General features: G+C 41.7%; 1 protein-coding gene and 1 pseudogene across 3 annotated transcripts in view; both read left to right on the top strand.

Moving 5' to 3' along the window:
* Window positions 1-22,457, top strand: part of SART3 (spliceosome associated factor 3, U4/U6 recycling protein) — a 35,093-nt gene that overhangs the window by 2,086 nt on the left and 10,550 nt on the right. For 2 of the 3 annotated variants that reach the window (XM_007489960.3, XM_016432441.2), the window contains exons 2-9: window positions 6,629-6,755; window positions 10,456-10,560; window positions 14,702-14,886; window positions 16,026-16,131; window positions 17,181-17,305; window positions 18,856-19,011; window positions 19,447-19,585; window positions 20,415-20,522. In XM_007489960.3, the coding sequence (XP_007490022.1) occupies window positions 6,629-6,755; window positions 10,456-10,560; window positions 14,702-14,886; window positions 16,026-16,131; window positions 17,181-17,305; window positions 18,856-19,011; window positions 19,447-19,585; window positions 20,415-20,522 (1,051 nt within the window). Of the gene's footprint in view, window positions 1-534; window positions 783-6,628; window positions 6,756-10,455; window positions 10,561-14,701; window positions 14,887-16,025; window positions 16,132-17,180; window positions 17,306-18,855; window positions 19,012-19,446; window positions 19,586-20,414; window positions 20,523-22,457 lie in introns of those variants that run through there. The other variant, XM_056821633.1, reaches the window with a different exon arrangement.
* LOC130457938 (pumilio homolog 3-like) lies at window positions 12,518-14,693 on the top strand (annotated as a pseudogene).

The following is a 22,457-nucleotide window of genomic DNA, read 5'->3' on the forward strand; positions in this document are numbered from 1 at the left end:
GAAAAGTGGGGTGTGAAAAGACTGGGAAGGCCAGACCAGAAGAGGCCAGAGTTCAAATCCTGCCATTCACCCACCCATGCCGCCTCCTATTCAACCTCCACCTCTAGAACTGTGTTGCTGGACTCCTGGATCAGGGATTGGACACCCCTCAGTCTATAGCCTCATACCAGGCCATCTCTTTATTTTGTTTTTAAACTCTTAACATGTCTCAGAAGTAATCCTGTGTATTGATTGGTTCCAGGTTAGAAGGGCGGTAAGGGCTAGGCAATGGGGGTTAAGTGACTTGCCCTGACTCTAACCATTGTGCAGCCTAGCTGCCCTCACACCATCTAAAATATCTGCCATTGGGAACACAAATGTTGTGGGGTGGGCAGAGTGTGGAGTTAGGGGTCCGGAGAGACCTGCCTCAGATTCTCCTTCCTCTTGGTCACTTCCTGGGAGGGGATACCTGCACTCTCATCCTGCCTTCAGTTCCATATCTATATTCTATAGGCTGTGGGGAGTGAAGTCTCCTCTCCGTGACCTCTCCATCTCTGCCAAGAGGCAAGAAGAAGGAGTGAGGAAAGAGCCGGTTCCCTTCCTCCCTGTCCTTGGAAAGACGGGAGGCAGCCCAGGAGACCTGGGTTTGGGTCCCAGAAGGGTCACCTCTGTCTCCTTCCCAATCCTAGTCTTTCCTGAAGCCTCAGCCCAATGTGGACAGCTGCCCATTGGACCTCTGGAGCTGCGTGGCTTGTGGGTAACTGGAGCTCAGCATGTTCCACACTGACGTGCCTGCCCTTGAGGTACCTCATCCTCCCCGAGCCCAGCATAGGTTCTTTCAGGCTCTGTCATTTCTGCCAGCAGACAGCCCTCATCTCTGTACCCCGACTCCCCCCACAGAACCACTCCCTGAGTGCTGCTTTGGGCCTGGATGTTGCAGGAGCCTCCCAGGCAATCTCTCTCTCCCCCCTTCAGGCATTTCTGTCACACAGGGCTGCCAAATTCATGCTCCTAATTCACTGCCTTGACATGCTAGTTCTGCTTTTCTCCATGCACACTGCGTTCAAGCCATCTTGCTCACACAGAGGCATGTCTCCAGGTTCCCCAACCCTTGCCTCTTGGAGAGGGCAGGCTGGGGATTTGAAGGCAGGCCTGTGCTTGGTTGTAGATTCACAGCTGTGTCCTTGTGTGAACTATCCTGCTTTGTAGACGACTTTGCCCCTCTGTAGCCATTTCTTGGGGCCTAGTTCTCTGGGCTTAACTATAGTGCCATTCAGCAAGCATTTAAAAATGCCTACTGGGCTATGAAGGAGGCCCCCACAAAAGCCCCAGTCCCTTATCTGATGGGGAGACGGCACAGAAGCATTTCAGCATCTGCCAAGTACATGCAGTGTAAATAAAGATCTCTGGGTTGAAGGCAGTTGCGGCCCTGGGGGGTTAGGAAAGGTCTCCTGCAGGAGGTGACACCAGAGGCAGAGCTAGAAATTGGGGTGGAGCAGGAAGGACACAGGACCATTGGCATCTCCCTCCAGAGCTGAGCAATCACTTCCCGATTAAGAAGATTAGAAGGAGGCCCTCATTTCAAGATTGTGCTCATGGAAACAAGCAGTGGTTCCCTTCTCTGGCGCACGGATCATTTCCAAGGGGTCTTTGGCCTCAGCCCTGTCTACGGAGGTCTTGCGTCATGTTTGCCCAGCACATAGCTCAGTGGGCTGAAGGTCCCCAGTGTGGTTGCTGTTATAGGAAATATTTTAAAGACTTGGCCTTGGCCCTGCGGTAAGAGGCAAGTAAGAAAATGCTGAGTAGAGGATAAAATGAGAAGGTATGAAGGAGAATTTGGAACAGGGTGAGAATGGTGATGTGAGAAACTTGAGAAGTGAGCAATAACTTACAATTGGGAGAATTGGGGAGGTCTCCTTGTAGGAAATGGCACTTCAGCAGAGCCTTTGTGTCAGGGACAAAGAGAGGGGTTGGAGAGTGTCGATGCCAAACCCTGGGGAAGGGCAGGCGAGTATTGGGAAACGGGGATCAGTCTCTTCAGGCTAGTCTTGTACCCAGAGACGGTGGTATAGGGTGAGGGTCAGGGGGTCACAGGATAGAGAATATGAAATGAAGCTGGAAGAGGGCTGAGGTTGAAGTCAGATTATGGGAAGTTTTGTTGCCAGGGAGTTCCTCTTTATTCCATAGGCAATAAGTTTGGTTTTTGAAGCCTTTTGAATGGAGTGATGAGACTGGACTTTAAATGTGAATTTAGAGTGCTCCATCCTATGAAGTCATAAACCACTGGAAGGCTTGTACTGCAGAGCCCTGTTTGCAGCTCTCATTGGGTCACTTTACCCATTAGTTTGTTGGCTTTGAAATCCCATTTGTGTGTGTGTTTTTTTTTTAACCCTCACCTTCCGTCTTGGAGTCGATACTGTGTATTGGTTCCAAGGCAGAAGAGTGGTAAGGGCTAGGCAATGGGAGTCAAGTGACTTGCCCAGGGTCACACAGCTAGGAAGTGTCTGAGGCCACATTTGAACCCAGGACCTCCTGTCTCTAGGCCTGGCTCTCAATCCACTGAACCACCCAGCTTCCCCGATCCCATTTGTTTTTGAACATCTCTCTCCTCCCCTACTCAGTGAACTCTCCCTAATGATGTAGACTGAAAAATAATGAGGGAAGAAAGTAGTTCAGGGAAACCAGCCATACGCTTTGACAGATTCCAACAGGAATGAAGATGCCCCTCCTGAAGGAGCAGAGGTGCGCTTCCTCAGCCCTTTTTTTCCAGGGTCAAGCTTGGTCATTTTAATTATTGCTCACTATTGGGCCTTGAACCAATAGATTGACAGCGCAGAAGTCTTGGTTTGAGTTGAGGTGAATTAAGTTGCTTGGTAGGTGGTTCTTGAATAGGGACTCCTTTAAATGAGAAGCCATGACCTGGAGAGTTCCCCAGAGGCTCCTGCTGAAGCCTTAGGCAGACTTTTTAACCCAGTAGCTTCAGGCCTCTATAGTTTTTGTCTATATGAATGGGGTTTTGCTGCAGGGGAAAGCATTCCTTTATGGTTCTTCAGTGTCTCCTACAGATTCCCAGGCAGATACACAGGGCTTTTCCTGCAGCCCACCCAGATGGCCTTTCTGACAGACCAGTGGAGCCAAATTTCCAAGTTCCTTCTCATCTCAGAGTGTACGTGAGGAGATCTCATGATTCAGCTCTGCTCGCATTTGTCACAGTATAGAAGAAAAGATCTCTTCTATTTGTTCAGATTGTATTTGTGGCTATTAATTGAGTAGTAGTATTCCATAGAATCTTGTAGTAGTCTAGGTGAGATTCACAGCCAAGGTCAGTTAGTATCCTTATTTCTTTTGGCTGTTGGGCCACCTCATCTTTTAAAAGAAATCTCAAACCCTACTTTTGGTCTTAGAACCCAGTACTGTTGTGTATTGGTTCTAAGACAAGTGGTCAGGGCTAGGGCAATGGGGGTTAAGTGACTTGCCCAGGGTCCCACAGCTGGGAATTGTCTGAGGTCAAATTTGAACCCAAGACCGCCTGTCTTCAGGCCTGGCTGTCCATCCACCTAGCTGCTCCCCACCCCATTCTTTTCATGAGGTGCTGATCTTCCCCCTCAGGCTTGACATGATGGTCTTCAGGTAATTGCACCACAATCTGGGGCTTGAGCAGGAACTAACTTAGCCAGAATTCTCTCAGTGCATGGATTTAACCCATTTGACTAAATCTTGCCTTTCTTTGGAGCATCAGTTTGCTTGTTGACATGGCATAAGGAGGTCCAAGGAGAGTGTACCTGCTAGTTAGATATTGGTATGTGAATGGTGATAATAGTGTTCATTTTAAACAAATTTCAGTATGGTATCTGTCAGCCACACACAGGCCCAGAGGAGGAGGCCTTGGTTGGCCACACAGGGTGGGTGTGAGCCCATGGCTAATGCCAGTGAACCACAGTATTACTTGTCAAGTACATCTATACATAGAAAACTTTATTATTCTGAAATAGTCACAGATCTTGCAACTTAACATCTGAGACTTCCTGTCATTTTAGGAGTGAAAAAAAATTGGGTGTAGATGGGTGAATTTCCTAAGACCATACCTATAGATACCTGCATAGCAGGGTGGTAGGAGATCCAGGGACCTCCCCAGTTATTGTACAGGAGCACCTCTATATACCTCCTCCCCATTCCCTCATATAGTATGGATATAAGAGATTGAGATTGAGCTCCTGAGTCTGGAGGGCAGCAGACCAGTTCACCTTCTTGAGCTTTGGCTATTAATAACCTGTAGTGTTTACCACCAGAATGTCCTTTGATGCTCAGTAGAGTGTAAAACTCAGGAGTTTTGAGTTTGAGTAGCATCTGAGTTCAAGTCCTAGCTCTGCCATAGTGTCTGTGGCTAAATATCTGGCTCTGAGCTTCCTTTGCAGCATTCCATTTGCACTCGATGGCCTCCAGAGGCCTTGGATTGGGATTGATTGGGAAGTGTTAATCTTAGAAGTTGCATTTCTAAATGTTTACGTATCTCCTCAGGAGAAATTTAAGTAGAGGGGAGGCTTAAAAGAATTATTATTACTACTAGGACTACGACTATGACTACGATGATGACTACGACTATGACTACGACTACTTAAAATCCTCACCTTCCATCTTAGAATCAATATTGTGTATTGGTTCTAAGGCAGAAAGAGCAGTAAGGGCTAGGCAATGGGGGTGAAGTGACTTGCCTAGGATCACTCGGCTAGGAAGTGTCTGAGGCCAGACTTGAACCTAGGACCTCCCATCTCTAGGCCTCACTCTCTTATTGACTTACAAAAACACTTCTAATTTTTTCTTTGTAAACCATATTTTGTTGCTGTATTTTTCAAGAGTAATAAAAATCACTTTGTAGAATACTTTTAAGAGCAGTGTCATATTTTCATCCTTGTAGAGATGAGCCTAAACACTAGGAAGTTCTATATAAGGCTACTTATAGGAATGATTGTCTACCCTTCCTTATAAACTTTATAAAACATATATTTGGGTTTTTATATAGTAGTCGTAGTCGTAGTCGTAGTCATAGTCGTAATTGTAGTCATAGTTGTAGTCATCATCGTCGTAGTCCTAGTAGTAATAATAATTCTTTTAAGTCTCCTCTCTACTTAAACTTTATAAAACATATATCTCCAGAAATCTTATTCCAGTTCTTACAACTGGTAACAGTATGATTCTTAATTTAAAACTAAAAGTTCTCTCACAACTGTTGTCCTTATGCACAGAACTTTGATTAGTTCTGAGCCAGTTTTTTTAAAACCCTTACCTCTCCTCTGTCTTAGAATCAATGCTAATTGGTTCCAAGGCAGAACAGTAAAGGCTGGGCAGAGACCAAATTCGACCCTAGGATCTCCTGTCTCTAGTTCGGCCCTCTATCCACCAAGCCATCTAGCTGCCCCCAATTGTTCTTTACTCCAGAGTTTTTCACTTTAAAATTTTACTAGTAGAATGTTTACCATCATTTGTGGATGGAAATTGGTTGAAATGGGTCAGCCAGTGGTAGAGGCCTTGATAACCTGGGCTTGGGCCAATGATCCTTGTGAGAAAGACGCAGGTCTGTGTGATTAGCCTGTCTTAGGTAAAGGAGAACAGAAGCTGGTTTGAACACTTTATGTTTATACAAATTATTTCCTGGGTTCTTTGTCTTTTTCTCCTGTGCCCCCCTCCCCACTCCACTCCTACTTTCTGCCTTAGTAACAACCCCAAGTCAGAAGGGCAAGGACTAGATAAATGGAGTGGAATGACTTGCCCAGGATCACGTAGCTAGGACATGTCTGAGGCTGTCTTCCCAATTATAACCCTGATTCTCTTATCCATTGTGGTACTAGCTGGTCCTTTCCAAGTTCTTTTCACTATGCCCTTTCCCTTTTCCTGAGGGACAGTGTTGAAAAATTCTGGATTAATATTCAGTGAGTTTCACAGATGGTAGACTCACTTTTTTTTCTTTTAAAATATTTGAGTGATTCTTTTTATTTTTCATCTCACCGTTATTTTCTAGCTTGCCTCCTATCTCTCATAAAATAAACATAGTTCAGTAAAGCTCCAGTATCCTGCCCATGTGGACAGTGGATATTCCCTTCTGTACTGAGTCCTCAAGTCGGGAAAGGTCACCAAAGTGGTCAGAGGGTGGGCTTTCTTCAGAGTTGTTTTCCTTTGCATCATTGCGCTCATAGATGTTGTTTTGCAGGATCTGAATTAGTTTATGCAAATCTGATTTACCTTGCTTATGACATAAAGATGAGCTTTTTAAAAAATAGTGGTGAAACTCTCCTCCCTTAAAACCATGTAATTAGAATCTGTTCACCTGGACTTCAGTTCCCAGAATCCCACTTTCTTTCTCACCTTATGAACTGACATATGGAGGATATAAGTTTTGTGTAGCCCCACCTCTCTTTTTCCCTTGATCACAACAGGAGTGGGCAGAAGTTACTCATGTGGGTTTACTTTTTGTTAGATAATTAGGTTTGAACTTCTATTTCTTTTAGTTTATTTTCTTTCTACTTCAAGTGATTATTAATAAACTTTATAAAATATAAAGAAAAAATAGTGGTGAAAGCCATTAATTGCTTTTTTGGTCTTTTTTTTCCCAGATTACATTTAAATTAACTTTTAAAACTTCTTTCTGTTAAAGCTTTCCATCAATGCCTTTGACTACAATTGCCACGTGGACCTGATAAAGCTGCTTCGGCAAGAAGGGGAACTTATCAAACTGAGAAGAGCTCGCCAGAAAATGAGTGAACTTTTTCCTCTTACTGAAGGTAAAGCTCAGAATTTACACTGGGAATGTATTTTAGGCATCCATAGTACTTTTTAATTTGTAGGACAGAGCAGCTAAGAAGTTTAGGAAGCTCTGATTATCCCTCAGAGGGAATGTGCGGTGAGTGGGCAGTTAAGTGCTTTATTTTAGGAAAAATTTGTCGTGTGTGAAAGTTCAATGGTCTCATTTTTCAGCTTTTAGGCCAAGTGCCTTGTGAAAACAGATGTCCCCTTATTGGTGGGACCTTATCTCTGCTGATGATCTTCAGTCTCTAGCTTGTTTGACCATAGTTGTTTATATGTCCCTCCTGTTAGACAAGAAGCTTCTTCAGAGCAGGGACTATCATCTGCCTTTTTTTGTATCTCAGAGCTTAGTCCAGTGCCTGGCACATAGTAGGCCTTACAAATGGTAGTTTGACTAATAGATTGTAGTGGTCAGAGTATTAATGATAATGTTTTGGGCAGCTAGGTGGCTCAATGGATAGAGAGCCTGGCCTGGAGATGGGAGGTCTTGGTTGCAAATGTGGCCTCAAGATACTTCCTAGCTTTATGACTTTAGCCAAGTCACTTGACACTAGTTGCTTAGCCCTTACTACTCTTCTGTCTTGGAGTCGATACTTGGTATTGATTCTAAGACAGAAGGTGAGGGTTTTAAAAAGATAATGCACCACTTATAAGAAACACATTTAAAACATTGATTCCATTGAAAGAAAGAGAATCTCTAAATGTGTCTCTGTGTGTGTATCTACCACGAACAGTGATCACTAGCAGCATCGTTCTAGATAAAAGACATTAATGTTAACCTACCTTCTTATATTAGAAATTGAGGTTTTTGCCAGATGTCAGAAATTGTGTAATGGACCATCTGCTAGTCTATGAGCTTTTGAATTATCTGGAAATACTTGAATGCAGAATTCAGTAGAAATAAAACTACTTCTGGAATAGCTTTAATTAAATTTCACATCTGTCTTAGGGATTAATACATGGATTTCAGTGATTCCCCAGGAGGCTTTAGGGACTAGTTTGGGGATGTTCTCATTTGCAAATGCCTCAGGTGGTCTTTTCTTTGAATTAACAATTTTTTAAAGTACCAGATCACTTTTCTTAAAATTTCCAACTTAAAATATTTTAAATATCCTGGATATGGTTTTATTTGTCTCATCCTCTCTCTTTCCCTTTCCCCTCCATTCTTTTTCCAACCTTCCTGTTCTGTTTGTTGCTTGTTAAGCTGCTTTATTACTTCTATGAACTTGTTCCAAATAATAAGTTGAAATATCTGAATTACATTCTTACTTGAGCATTTTAGAATATTAGAGGGCTGGCAGGGGTAGTAGCCAAAGGATTCTGTAATGTGATAGTAAGTTCTGGTTTTGTCTTCAATCATTAGATTTGAATGTCCCTTATTCTTTGAGAGGGAGCAGTGCTTTATGTATCCAGTGACTTGAACTGGATCTCACCCATTCTCATCCTAGTGATGGAGCTCTGGTTTTTGGGACAAGTAATTGGACTTCTCTAAGCCATTATTCTTTTTATTTATTTATTTTTTTGAAAGTGTATTTAATGAATTAATTTAGAGTATTTTTCCATGGTTACATGAATCATGTTCTTTCCCTCCCCTTCTCCCACCCTCTTCCTGTAGCCAACGCGCAATTCCACTGGGTTTTACATGTGTCATTGATCAAGACCAATTTCCATATTATTAACATGTGCATTAGGGTGATCATTTAGAGTCTACATCCCCAATCACATCCCCATCGACCCACGTGATCAAGCAGTTGTTTTTCTTCTGTGTTTCCGCTCCCACAGTTCTTTCCCTGGACGTGGATAGCTTCTTTCTCATAAGTCCCTCAAAATTATCCTGGATCATTGCATTGCTGCTAGTAGAGAAGTCCATTACATTCGATTGTGCCACAGTCTCTGTGTACAATGTTCTCCTGGCTCTGCTCTTTTCACTCTGCATCAATTCCTGGAGTTTGTTCCAGTTCACATGGAATTCCTCCAGTTCGTTATTCCTTTCACCACAACAGTATTCCATCGCCATAAGATAACATGGTTTGCTCAGGCATCCCCCAATTGAGGGACACCCCTTCATTTTCCAATTTTTTGCTATAAGCCATTATTTTTAAAATGTCTTTTTTTCCAGAAAAATTCTAAAATTAAACACTTTGAAAAAGGGCATTTTTATAAAGATAGCAGGACATTGAAAAAGGATTATATATGAAGTTTCCTTCTTGCTTTAATATATGTGTGTATATCTGTATATATAAAAGATATTTCATGTTCGTTTCAAAATTGGCCAACTTATGTTTTTTCTGCACACTTAAAAATGTTAAAATGAACCTCTTTTGGGCATCACTTATGTGTTGGCAGCCTTAATCTCAATTAAAAACAAAGAAAGGCAAAAACAGTCCTCCCAAATAAGGATAATCAAGATGAATTCACACACAAGATGAATTCACACACTGATTGTTTAGAAAGTCGGTATCTTTCTGCACCTTGTGACCATCCTCTTTTTGAGAAGGTGGATAAATGTATGTCATCACAGGTCATCTGGAGATAGGATTGGTCATGATGCTGATCGCAGCTAAGCTTTTATTAAGACTTCATCAGTAAATGGAGAATTCTGATGGTAGCTAATCTTGTTAGGATCAAGAGGAATTGATGCTAAAGCCCTTGGCAAAAAACAAAAATAGTGTTCTGAGTATGAGGCATTATTATTTTAAATGATTTGTTTTTCAGATGTATAAAGCTCTAAATAGATTTAGCTTAGTAATTTTGTTGTTTAAAAAAATTTTTTTTCAAGTATGTGTAAAACAATTTTCAACATTTGTTTTTAAAAATTTTGAGTTCCAAATTCTCTCTTCCCTTCCCCATCTTTGAGAAGGCAAGCAATTGATATAGGTTTTACATGTGCAGTCATACAAAACATTTTTATGGTCTCCCCACTCATGCCTCTTATCTGTCACCAAGCTGTCACCATGGCCTGTCATCTTCACCTTTGCAGTATGCCCTACCCTGGTCCAGGCCCTCATCACTTCATACCTGGACTATTGTAATAGCTGCTGCTGGGTCTGCATGGTTTAGATCTCTTTCCCTACTCTAATCCATCTTCCATTCAGCCACTAAGGTATTTTCCTAAAATAGGTCTGATTGTATCACTTTTCCAATACACTCCATATAGCCTCTAGAATCAAATCCAAAATTATCTACTTGGTATTCACAACCCTTCATAACCTAGCCCCCTTCTACCTTTTCAGTCTTCTTATATCTTACTCCCTATCATGTCCTCATCTATCCAGTGACATGGGCCTTCTGGTTGTTTCATAAACAAGACATTCCTCCTTACTTTGGACATTGTCTCTGGTGTTTCCCATGCCTGCAATGATCTTCTTCCTCATTTCTTCCTTCTGGTTTCAAGTCCCAACTAGAATCCCATCTTTGAGAAGCCTTCTTCAGTCATTCTTCATTCTTTTGTCTCATCTTTCTTATAATTATTTCCTAGTCTTCCTGTATTTGGCTTCTTTGTACATATTTGTTTACTTGGTGTTTCCCCCATTAGATCATGAACTCCTTGAAGGCAGGGATTTTTTTTTCTTTTTTTCCATCCCCAGTGCTTAGCACAGTTCCTAGCAATAGGAGGAGCTTATAAATATTTTTTGGTTGATTGTCTGATGATAATCCTGGGAGGGACTTTTCTTTCAGAAATCTGGCTGGATTGGTTAAAGGATGAGATCAAGATTGCCTCAGATGGTTCAGATCGGGAGAAAGTATATGAACTCTTTGAGCGAGCAGTGAAAGACTATATTTGTAAGTTTTTAAACAATTTTTCTGTATGGACTTAAAATGCTTGTTTTACAATATAGCATCATACTCTGTTTCCTTTCTTGGATTTTACCCTTTTAATCCTGTTAAACAGCTGCCCATGTAATGGACTCTTCATAAATCTAATGAAACCTATTGACTTTGCTTAGAACTGTAGCTGCGAAAATGTGGGTTTCAAGACTGTGAATTGCCAAAAACTGTAAAGATAATTTTTAGTGTCTTGATTTAAATAAAAAATAAGTGGTCGCCATGGGAAAAATTCCCAAATATAAAAATACCCAAGTCAGCTGGGTTTATGGAGATTTTAATTAATACAAATGAAGGAATTAAGGAAAGGGAGAGAGAGAGAGAAGAGAAAATAGTAGAAAGGGCCTAGGCCTTAAAGGAGACTAGTCAGTCTTTATCGCTCACCACAAGATTGTTCCAAGCAAAGCTCTAGTGTTCAGAGAGACCCTCCAATTCAGTTTCCAAACTGAATTCAAATTGTAACTGAATTCAATTGCCTTGAACTTGTTCCTTTGCTTCCTTTTAAAGAGATTTTTCTCTTATAGCCACCTCCCCTAAATTTTCACGTTTACCAATCACAGTAGACTTTTTTTTCCAGGACTGCCCATTCTTAGTTCTCACCACTCTTTAGTTTTCACCTTCTTTGGGTAGACCAAAACTTTACACCTCTTTTGTTAAGCTTGCCTTTTGTAAGTTGCTTGACCTTTTAGTGATTTATTTAACCTTTATAGGTACTTAGCACCCTTTTGTATTAGATCTCTAGCTTTACTATAAGTATTAGTTGGGGACTTTTCATTGTTCAGTAAGGAGTTTACAACTTTATCTTCCCCTAAAGTATGCCTAAGAATGAATGGAGTAATGTTAAAATTCCCAATACATTCCTGATCAAGTACTTCCATTTGTTACAATAAGGGAATAGCTTAACCACATCTTCTAAGGTAGAGTCTGAGCAGTTTTAAGATTCACAGAACAATCCTTTTAAATGCATTAAAAATACATTGGATTGCAAGGAAAACCTACTATATCAAAATATAGTTATTTAAACTATTTTAAAAGCCAGCTTCAAAACCTCAGGTGATGAAGAGCCTTTGTTCCAAGGAAACCTTAAGCTCTAACAGCTTAAAAGTTTCAAGGATGGCCTGTGTGCCTTTTATTCAAGGGCTTCTCACTTGGAGACAGTCAACAGCCAGGCTTCCTGCCATCCTTGCCAAAGTAGATCAGGTGGCAGATTTGTGGATGGAAAAGCAGCCACTGAACAATTTGGGCTAGGAGTCCTGAAATATATTTTCCAAGCATTTCTTAAAATATTTTTGTGTTGTTTTTCAAGGGTTAGTTTTCAAGTCTTAGAAATGATTTTCCATGACTAGAGGCAGAGAAGAAGGGGGAGGGCAGGCCCAAGAGAACAGAAGTAAAAATGGCTTCATCAGCCATTCTGAAGAATTGGCACATACTTGGGCCAAGGGGGAATGGAATATTGTTTCATGAAGTCTAGCATCTCTTAAAATTTCTACTTTGGAATCAGAGGTAAAAAGAAATTCAGGGGGCAACTGGGTAGCTCAGTGGATTGAGAGCGAGGCCTAGACATGGGAGGTCCTAGGTTCAAATCTGGCTTCAGATATTTCCCAGCTGTGTGACCCTGGACAAGCCATTTAACCCCCATTGCTTAACCCTTACCACTCTTCTGCCTTGACACCAATACACAGTATTGATTCCAAGATGGAAGTTAAGGGTTTAAAAAAATTTTCATAGGAAATGATGGAAAGACATCACAAGGAAAAAACAGATTTAGAAGACAATGATTTTATATCTCCAAAGATGTTTCTGAGGAAAGTTGATAAAAGCGGTGGATCCAAATTCAGCTCCAAGAAGTTTGAGAAAAGTAATATAAAGCCTGGAAAAACCTGCTGGAAATTGAATTCAATAATAAACAAGGAGGATGAAAAAAAAATTCTAGCCCAAGGGCAGATGTGAAGAGATAGCAGCTAAGAAGCCCAAGTGGGATGACTTGAAAAAGAAGTAAGAAAGGCAGAGCAGACAACTCGGTGATAAAAACAACTATGACATTGTTCTTAAGGCAAAGCAAATTTGGAAAAGGTGACAAAGAAAAAAGAACAAAGTTGATGAGTGCATTATGGAAGTTGATTCAGGGCAAGATGAGAAGGATGACATTTGCTTATGATTCAAACCATGTTATCTTGTGCTATATTCAGTCTGGTGATGAGGAGCAAAGGAAAGAATTAAAAGAGAATTGGGTTGGATTGAGTAAGGCCAATATTTCAGGAATGTCATCAAGAAATTTCTCATGTTTGGAAGTAAATCCCAAATTACAGAAATAATAAGTTTTAAAAGCCAGATATGGATGACATTGCACCTTGTAGAAGCTTTGGCTGTAGTGGGATGTGCTTATCCTGGCAAAGTGATTTTGGAATAGTGGAACATGCTGGGAGAAGAGCTCTATGAGAAAACATTCCAGCTTGTCAAGTCTGTAATTTCCTCAGCTCTGGAGAAAATGTTAGAGGTACAGCCTGATAAGCAAGAAGCAATTATGGATGACAGAATCCTTATGCCAATGGCTCAAAAAGAAACTAAACATTCACTGGTACCTAGAGTGTTCTGGTATTTTTTCACCTGTGTTCTCTTGGAACTAAGACCAGAAGTGATCGACAGTCAGAGAATCTGGAATATACCTCACAGTACACAAAACAAAGTGTAGCCACGTACCCTCTGCGATGTGGCATGCTGAAGGGCAAGAAAGTTATTATTAAAACAGTGACAACTCCTGTTGAAAAAACAGCCAATGGCAAATAGTCTCTTTTAGTTACTTCTGGCATTTGATTGTGTTGATGATGATGATAATAATAGGCTTGTGAAGCAAATAGTAATGCCAGAAAACATTAGTTCCTGCTCAATATAGTGAACAGTAACTATGGAAGGAAGATTCTGTTGTATTTACTAAACCCCGAGATCTGCACACTTTGTACCTGAAATCAAAATGCTAAAGAAGGGCATAGTATGAGAAAAAGTATAATTGACTTATTTCCCCAGCCCTATTAAACCAAACATAAGATCATATCCTGAAATTGTGACAGACAAATGGATGTGTATTTGTGTTTAATGACCTCCCCTCCCGTCTTAGAATCAATACTGTGTATTGCTTCCACGGCAGAAGAGTGGTAAAGGCTAGGCGATGGGGGTTAAGTCACTCGTCCTGGGTCACCCAGCTGGAAAATGTCTGAATCCAGATTTGAACCCAGGACCTCCAATCTCTAGGCCTGACACTCAATCCACTGAGCTAGCCAGCTGCCCCCCAGCCACTTACTTTTCTAAAGTTGAGCGTCAAGAGTTTCTTCAGGCTCAGGGACAGTTCTTCTCAAATGAGATAATGTGTGTGAAAGTATATTTGTTATAATCAGGTTAGTCTTATATATTTACTATAGGACTCTGCAGGATGAGAAGTCAGAATACCCAGGTTCTAGTTCCCCATCTACCATTGCAGTTGTCTGTTTGACTTTGATCAGTCTTCTCTCAGGGCAGCCATCATCATAGTTCTTCATGGGTATAACACTACTTTCATAGGCATCGTCTTAATCTTTTGAACACATGTGTGAGTGTATATGCATTTGCTGGACTACAAGGACCTTTAAAGAGTCCTTTAAAACTATGAATCTAGGTGGCTCAATGGATATGGCTATGTGACCCTGGGCAAGTCACTTACCCCTGTCTGCCTAGCCCTTGCCCTTCTGTCTTAGAGTTGTTATTAAGGCAGAAAGTAAGGGTTTAAAAAAACAAAACCTATGAATTTATATTCTTTTCATCTGTAGTACACAGTGTTTTACAGCTCAGAATATAAATTGATGAATATTTTCTAATATTACTTTAAAATGCACAATTTCTAGATTGGGTGATTATGAAATGATTGAATGCATGGATGTGCCTTGGGGTTTTGAACTTTTTCTCAAGAATCAATTTTGTTGATGTTGCTTGAGTTAACCTGTTTCATGAATTGACGCTTTGCAGGGCTGAGGATGAAGTGAATTGGTTTTTGACTAGAAATTAACATCATATTTAACTTCTTGGAGTAATTTTTATCCAGAACTAAGAAAAATTTTCTTCGTTTTAGGTCCTGAAATTTGGCTGGAGTATGCCCAGTATTCAATTGGTGGGATTGGTCAAGAAGGCGGTATTGAGAAAGTTCGCTCCATATTTGAAAGAGCCCTTACTGCAGTTGGCTTACATGTGACCAAAGGAGCAGCCATGTGGGAGGCGTATCGGGAGTTTGAGAATGCAATTCTGAAAACAGTCCAGGTGAGCTCTGGTGTGCGTCCGGCCTTCCCTGGCAGTACACCCGTAGGTGTGGGCACTTGGTTTTTCTTTTTGGCAAATAATATTAGCTTGGTCTTGTTGCCAGTATGTGGCATGAGTTGATGCAGGATCAGGATGAAGGCCTCAGAGTCAGGAGACCTCAGTTTAGAACTTGGGTCTCCTAGTGATTATTTGTTCAGTGTGTGGCCACAAGCCCCACAAGAGCCACTGTCTTCTCAGTATAGGTGAATAGTTTGAATTAGGCCACCTTTAGGACCATTGTTGATGTTAGACATGTGACCCTATAATCCAGAATTTTTGTCAGCCTAAGGAAGATGTTGGACTCGGGGCTTCTACATCATCTTCCAGGCTCTTTTAGCAGTTTCCAAGGCTTGAAAATAATGCTACTTTGGTAAGATTTTCTTTTCCTTTTAAAAAAAACCCTTACTTCTGTTTTAGAATCTGTACTGTGTGTTAGTTCCAAGGCAGAAGAGCAGTGAGGGCTAGGCAGTGGGGTTAAGTGACTTGCTCAGGGTCACACAGCCAGGAAATGTCTGAGGCCAGATTTGAACCCAAGATCTACTGTCTCCAGGCCTGGCTCTCTATCCACTGAGCCACCTATCTACCCCAAAAGATTTTCTTCATAATCACTCTGAGAGGAAGTAAATACATCACCATTTTTTAAAATTTTTGCTTTTAAAGAGTGCATTATTGACTTGTGGCTTTTATATGACAAAAGGGTTATACTTGGCAATAATGGTTGGTGTTTTTATAGCTGCTTAAGACTTACAAAGCATTTCATATCCATTCTCATTTGAGCTTTCCCCCATTTTGCAAATGAGAACATTGAAGCCTTGCTCCATGTTGTCCTGTCCTGCCCTGCACATGAGGTGCTAAGCTGGGCTTGCACTAGGGTTTCTGACTGCCTTCTCCACCCTTCTGATGAGGGGTTTGACTTGGAGCTGGCTTCTCAGCATTTTTTTTCTGGGGGTCGTGGTGGGAAAGAGAGATAATTTGTGCAGAATTAGGGTGTGTGTGTGTGTGTGTGTGTGTGTGTGTGTGTGTGTGTGTGTGTAAATAAGAATCTGTATTGGAAATGATAAGAAGAATTAATGTAGTTTGGTCCCCATCTGCCCATGCAGCCCACTCCTGGCCGTGTCCCAACATGTAAGCAGCAGCAGACCCTGGCTCTACAGCTTGAGAGAATCCACACGCTCTTCCGTCGCCAACTGGGCGTCCCACTTCTAGGTGAAGCATCTGGGATTGACATGGTACCCTGTGGCTTTCAAAAGCTTGAGGGGTCATAGAGAGAAGAGAAAGACTGGGTGATTTTTAAGTTTGAAGTGTTTCCACTTGGGAGTATTACTATGCTAGATTTCAGGTTGGGGGCTTTTTTTGTTGTCATTACTTTTAAATTTGCAAAGTTTCTAGCAGGTAATAGATGATATTATGGTTTTGTGGCTAAATTTAATAAACGTTTAATGAAGGGCAGAAATAGTAGTGGCTAAGTAGAATTCTTAAAGGAATATTCTTAGTTTGAAAATCTTAACTCTATTCTTTCTATTATAAAATTAGACATTATTAGAACTAGAAAGATCTTAGAGACTATCTGGTTCACTTCCATATTTTTTAAGTGGGGAAACTGAGGTTTGGAGTAACAAGGTTTGGTCCTTTAACTTGGGTTCCCATTGCCTTTCTCTGCTCTTGGTTCTCGTGCCGGGTCTTGGCGGGGACTTTTGTAGTGGTTGTGTCCAGAACTAGAGATGGAAAGTACAGAAAGAGGTTGAGAATGGGCTGTGGGAGAGACCCTGCCATGTGGTAAACAGCATTGGGCTTGAGAGGCATTAGCTCTAGGCCCAGCCTGAGTGAGTGTATCTTCCAATTCCCACTGCCTCACATTGCCTTGCATTCTTCGTGGCCTCTGCCTAAGCCCAGACATTTTTTTTCTGTTCATGTTGGCTTGTTTTCTTGTCCCAAGTTGATTTCAATGTTTTATAGAAGAGGTTCGGTTTGGTGGAAGGAGCTTGGCATTTGGGACCCCAGGATCCAGATGTGAATGTGGGCTTAGCTGCTTTTCCTCTATGTAACTTTAGATGAATCTCCTTACTTTTCTGACACCTCAGTTTCCTCATCTGTAAAATGAGGTGAGGGAGTTGGTATGGATGGCTTTAGAGATCCTCCTAGCGCCAACGCTCTGAACCCCTTTTGAATTTGGGATATGTAGTTAAGCAGGCCGTGTTCAGGTGAAGGATGAGAGTGTAATTAAGAGTTGGAAACTAGTATTTTTCCCTTCCTAGACATGGAAGCCACCTATGCAGAATATGAGGAGTGGTCCAACGACCCAATCCCGGAGTCGGTCATGCAGAACTATAAGAAAGCGCTACAGCAAATGGAGAAGTGTAAACCCTATGAAGAGGCCCTGGTGAGTGCTGGCCTCTTCTTTTCCACAGAGGGAGCTTTTTGTAGGTGGATGGGTCTTGGAAGCATTGCCCTTTTGCCATAGCCATGCTGGGAAGTTGGTGTGGTAATTACCAGTTCTGTTTTATAGCAGATGACAATGAGGGTCAGAGGTGAAGGGACTTGTTCCCACTCTGTGAAGAGAATGGTCGGGGACGCAAACTTGAGTTGTGGTAGGGTTGGGCAGAGAATGAGAAGAAATGGAAATAGGAAGGGAAGACTGGTGAAGAATGGGAACCCTGGAACACTTCAGAAACCCTAGAAAGACACCCTTGTCCTTTCTCTGCTACCTGCCTAGTGCAGAAAAAGGAACTCCTGGCTTCAGATTATCAATGAAGATAAACTATGAAAGACTGAGTTGTGTACTCTCTAGATAACCAGAGAATTAAAGTATTCTGGTCACTTCGTTTTGTATGAGACATAATGTAGGACTGCATATTAGGAATAGAAATTATTCTAAACTTGATAATTATTAACAAAAGCATTCCCATTCCCACAACCAAAAATGATCTTTAAAAAATGACAATCCTACTTTTTGGAAGTATATTTATAGTGTGAATTTTAAAAATGTGTATTAACTTTAATAAAAGAAAACAGAGGGGGCAGCTGGGTGGCTCAGTGGATTGAGAGCCAGGCCTAGAGACGGGAAGTCATAGGTTCAAATATGGCCTCAGACACTTCCCAGCTGTGTGACCCTGGGCAAGTCACTTCACCCCCATTGCCAAGCTCTTACCACTCTTCTGCCTTGGAGCCAATATACAGTATTGACTCCAAGATGGAAGGTGAGGGTTTAAAAAAAAGAAAACAGAAAATTCCTATTTGAGTACCAGATCCCTTTGGGGGGCTCTTACTTGGATATGTTTGGAGTCAGACTCCCGACTGGAAAAAAACCCTAAAACTAAAAGTTTCAAGCTAGAAGATATATTCAGGACAAGAGCCTGACCTCCTCCCCTAAGGCCCAGGGATGGCAGGGGCATGCTGACCAATCATACAGTAGCATCTGTTTGATTACATTTTTATTTTATATTTAATTTCAGCAGATTTCTGCAAGCTAATGAGTTCTTTTGTTGGCTTGTACACTTGTTCCTCTTGATAAGATTTGAGTGAAATATCCTTAAACTTTATTTTCCCCTGTAAAGCTGGTGATTACCACTGAGGGCCCTTAGTTTTGATTCAAGAATCCAGTCTTTTCTTGCTCATTTTTGGCCAGAAGGCATGTGTTAGTATTAGACTGAAGATTTCTCTCTTGGTTGATCTATCAGGCACACAGCTGGTGCTGTTTGGATTCCCGCATGGATAGATGAATTTTCAGCACATTTCCACAAGCCTAGCTTGGAGTCTCTTTTGGGTGGCGGGTCTGTGTCAGCCAAGGCAGCTTTAGCTGAATCGTTGTGTGCCTGATGGTCAAGCCACCATCAGGGCATTTAATATTCTGGGTTGGTGTCAAGATTAATTGTTTTCCTTAACCAGATAAGGAACCTGTTTTAATTTTTCTTCTAAATGTTTTTGTTTTAGTTGGTAGCAGAGACACCAAAGCTAGCCGAGTATCAAACATACATTGAGTTTGAGTTGAAAGCTGGCGATCCTGCTCGTATTCAGTTAATCTTCGAGCGTGCACTGGCCGAGAACTGCCTTGTTCCCGACTTGTGGGCCCGTTATAATCAATACCTGGTAGGGCATCATTTTCCTTTCCTTTTTAATTAGAAATGGTTTACTGAAAGAAAATTGTGAAGAGAATACTACTAAGAGATTGCTTTTTTCACTTTCCCTTCACTTCTAGCCTTTTTCCTGCTCATCTTTTCCTTTTCTTCTTCTCTAAATTCTAAAAATGATTTTGAAAATACTGAATACTGAATTTATCAGTTTTTCCTAGACTGACTTGGGAAGCAAAACATTTATTCACCTACAGCATATAGAAGTGCAGCAATAGAAGTGATCATTTCAAAGTGCTTTAGTTGTCATGTATAAAGTAATTTAATGAGGGAATTTCTTCTCCTTGCAAGAAATAGTTTGACATCAATTAAGCCTTGACAGCATTGTGCCACATTTTCTATAGAATACCAAAATGGACACTGTCCTGTCTCACCACAAGATTCTTTGACGTAGGATCGGCAGTTGAAAATGAAGGATCTGGTCTTATCTGCACACGACCGCGCTGTTAGAAACTGTCCCTGGACAGTTGGACTCTGGAATCGGTATCTCTTAGCCATGGAAAGACATGGAGTTGCTCATCAGATTGTTTCTGGTAAGGATATTTTTGTGGGAATTCTCTGTTCAGGTAACTGGTTCTTCCATGTTAGCTCCAGCTAGCATTTGAATGCTTTTAAGAGTTTGCGACTTGGAAAAATATACAGATGGGCATTTCATAGAGATTTTCAAAAAATTATTTGTATTGACGTGCTTTCTTTTTGCATCGCCTGCATTTCCTCAAAGAATCTTCTCTCTCTGAGAGCTATTCCTTATGAGAATAAAAAGAAAAGGAAAACCACTCAGCCTAGCTGGACATGGCAGTGTCCACAACCATAGAACGCACCTCTGCAGAGAAGGGAGCTGCATCCTCCTGTCTCTTTTCTGAGTTCAAGCTCAGTCATTTCTCATTTCTTAGCATTTAGTGGTGACTTTGGGGGCAGGGAGTTGGCCTCTAGATTTTCCTGTTTCTGTTAGTCTTTACATAAATTAGAGAAGTCTTCCCGTTCCTTGGTCCCACTTGGCTGTCCTTAAATGGGGGCCTCTGCCTTGTTTCCAAGTCTTTGCTACCACAGAAAGAGCTGATCTCAACATCTTGGCATATACAGCAATACTTTGTTCTTACTTTGGTTTCCTTGGAGAATGGGCCTGGGGACACCTGGAGCATAGGTCATGGGCATTGTCACCCTTGCTTAGCTAAAGTTCCCCAGAATGGCCAAGTCAGTTTGTAGCCCCCAGGGCCATGTGACTTCTCTTAAGTAGCACAGAATTCGCTCTTGTTTTCTAAGCAGTTTCTATCAAATGGGAGTTATAGACCCTGCAGCCAGTCATTTAAAGTTAGTTATTTTGAAATGGAAGTTTACCATGTCCAATTATTCTGACCACAGATAACTTTGAGAAAGCACTGAATGCTGGCTTTATTCAGGCTACGGATTATGTGGAGATCTGGCAGGCGTACCTTGATTACCTGAGGAGAAGAGTGGATTTTAAACAAGGTATTGTATATTTCATTTATATGTAACTCGCCAAATGTTTACTAAATGCTTCCTGTGTACGAAATGTTGGTTAGGTCTCTCAGGAAGAGCAAAGATAAATAAACCTGGTCTCTGCCCTCAAGGAACCGACCATTTAGTACCTCAGGTAGCTTTATGTTACATCAGGTCCTGTTTAGGGCACTCATCGATTGTGGAGGTCACCTGTTGGGGATTGGCCTGCTGGCAGAGTTTGTGCCTGAGGTCTGGAGAGTCCCAGCACCAGGTGCAAGGAGTGGTGGGGTCATGATAACTGATATCCCATGAAACTTAATGATGAGAATCACTTGAATTTGCATTTCTGGAGTGGAGCCCTTTAATTAAGATTTGCCAAATGCTTTTCATATCCATGGGGATCCTAAGTAGCCCTGAGAAATGGATACTCTTCTTCTTGGTCTCTTTTACCCCTGAGGATACTGCAGCCCAGAAAGTGTCCAAGGCTGGCCTTGATCTCAGGGCTTCCTGTCTAGAGCCATAACCATGATATTTCCCAGTTGCCTCTAAACAATGGGCCTTGGGGATTATGTGCTCCCCTGTGGAGAGAAGTGGCAGAGATAACTGAGTACCAACGTGTGGTTTGTCTATAAACTGGACGAGCATTAATTCACCTGTTAGTACTTTAGTCTTCTTGTTTGGTGGTAAAGTTGACTGTCCCCTAGAGGAATCTGTTAGGTCAGTGTCCACATTCTTATGAGCGACACTTTGAGTGAGAGAGAAGGTACATTAAGTGCATGGATAGTCCTGAGGCTTCCCATGGAGACACAGATGAAGAAAAGGCCCTTCTGAGAGAGTGCATGTGGACCTTTTCTCTCCCTCTCCCTTTTCCCCATCTCTTGTCTCCTCTCTGTTTCTGCCTGCCCCCTCTCCTGTCAAACCCACGTTCAATGAAAATTCTTTCTACAATATCCCAGACAAGTGGTTGGTCATTCAGCTTTTGTTTGAAGACCCATAAAGAGGGGAAACTCAGTAACCTCCCAAGAATCTCAGAACTTTTGGCAGAGCTCTTCATTTTTAGGTGGTTTTTCTTTTTAGCAAAACTAAGTCTGTTTCTTGGCAATTCCCACCTATTGCTTTGCCTAGGTGTGACTCGTGGGGCTAAACAGAGACATTCTATTCTCCATTTAGCTAGCCCTTTAGCTAGCTGATGTTGCATCCCACTCTTGTGTTGGAGTGGCAGTTGAGGCGATCCCCTAGGTCTTTGCTATTGTTATGGAAAGTCCCAGTGTGAGAAGGACGTACTAGGGCAACTCTTCCAAATGCTCTTCTTTTTGCAGATCATGGACTGATTGATAGTCTCAAACTTGGAGTAAGGCCCAGTCTCCTAGAGGTGACCCACAAATACCTTAGAGCTTGGCCCAACAATCCATGCTCAAAAAGAGGAGGGGATGAAGAATGCCTGTAAGACTGTGATAACCATGATAGTAGACAGTTTGGAGAGACAGACTGCTGAGCTGGACCATTGGTATACGGACTTGAGACAGATGCCGAGCCAGGCCCAGAAGGAATAGGGAGACAGCAGAGTAGATTGGTGTCTGGAAACTGCCATGTTTGATGGCTCAGTGTTCTTTTGGTCATGTCCTGATTTCTGAAGGGTGGAAATTGTAGGTGCTGCAAGCACCAGGTGAGTCAGTGTGGGAATCTGCCAGCAGGTATTTCTTGAGTACTTGCTGTGTGGCAGGCATTGTGCTGAATGGTGGGAATATAAGCAAAGGCAGACCAAAATAATTCCTGCCCTCAAGGAGTTTATATTCTAGTAGGGGAGGCGACTTTTTAATTAGAAGTACTTCTAAGATTATACAGGGTGGGAAGGTGGCATTTCAGAGGGGAATTTTAAACAAAGTAAATAGAAATAAAGTATAATATAGATCATTTTAATGTGTGGTTTTCTCAGTCAGGACA

This window comes from Monodelphis domestica, chromosome 3, assembly GCF_027887165.1.
Source record: "Monodelphis domestica isolate mMonDom1 chromosome 3, mMonDom1.pri, whole genome shotgun sequence".
In the NCBI taxonomy this organism is placed as follows: Eukaryota; Metazoa; Chordata; class Mammalia; order Didelphimorphia; family Didelphidae; genus Monodelphis; species Monodelphis domestica.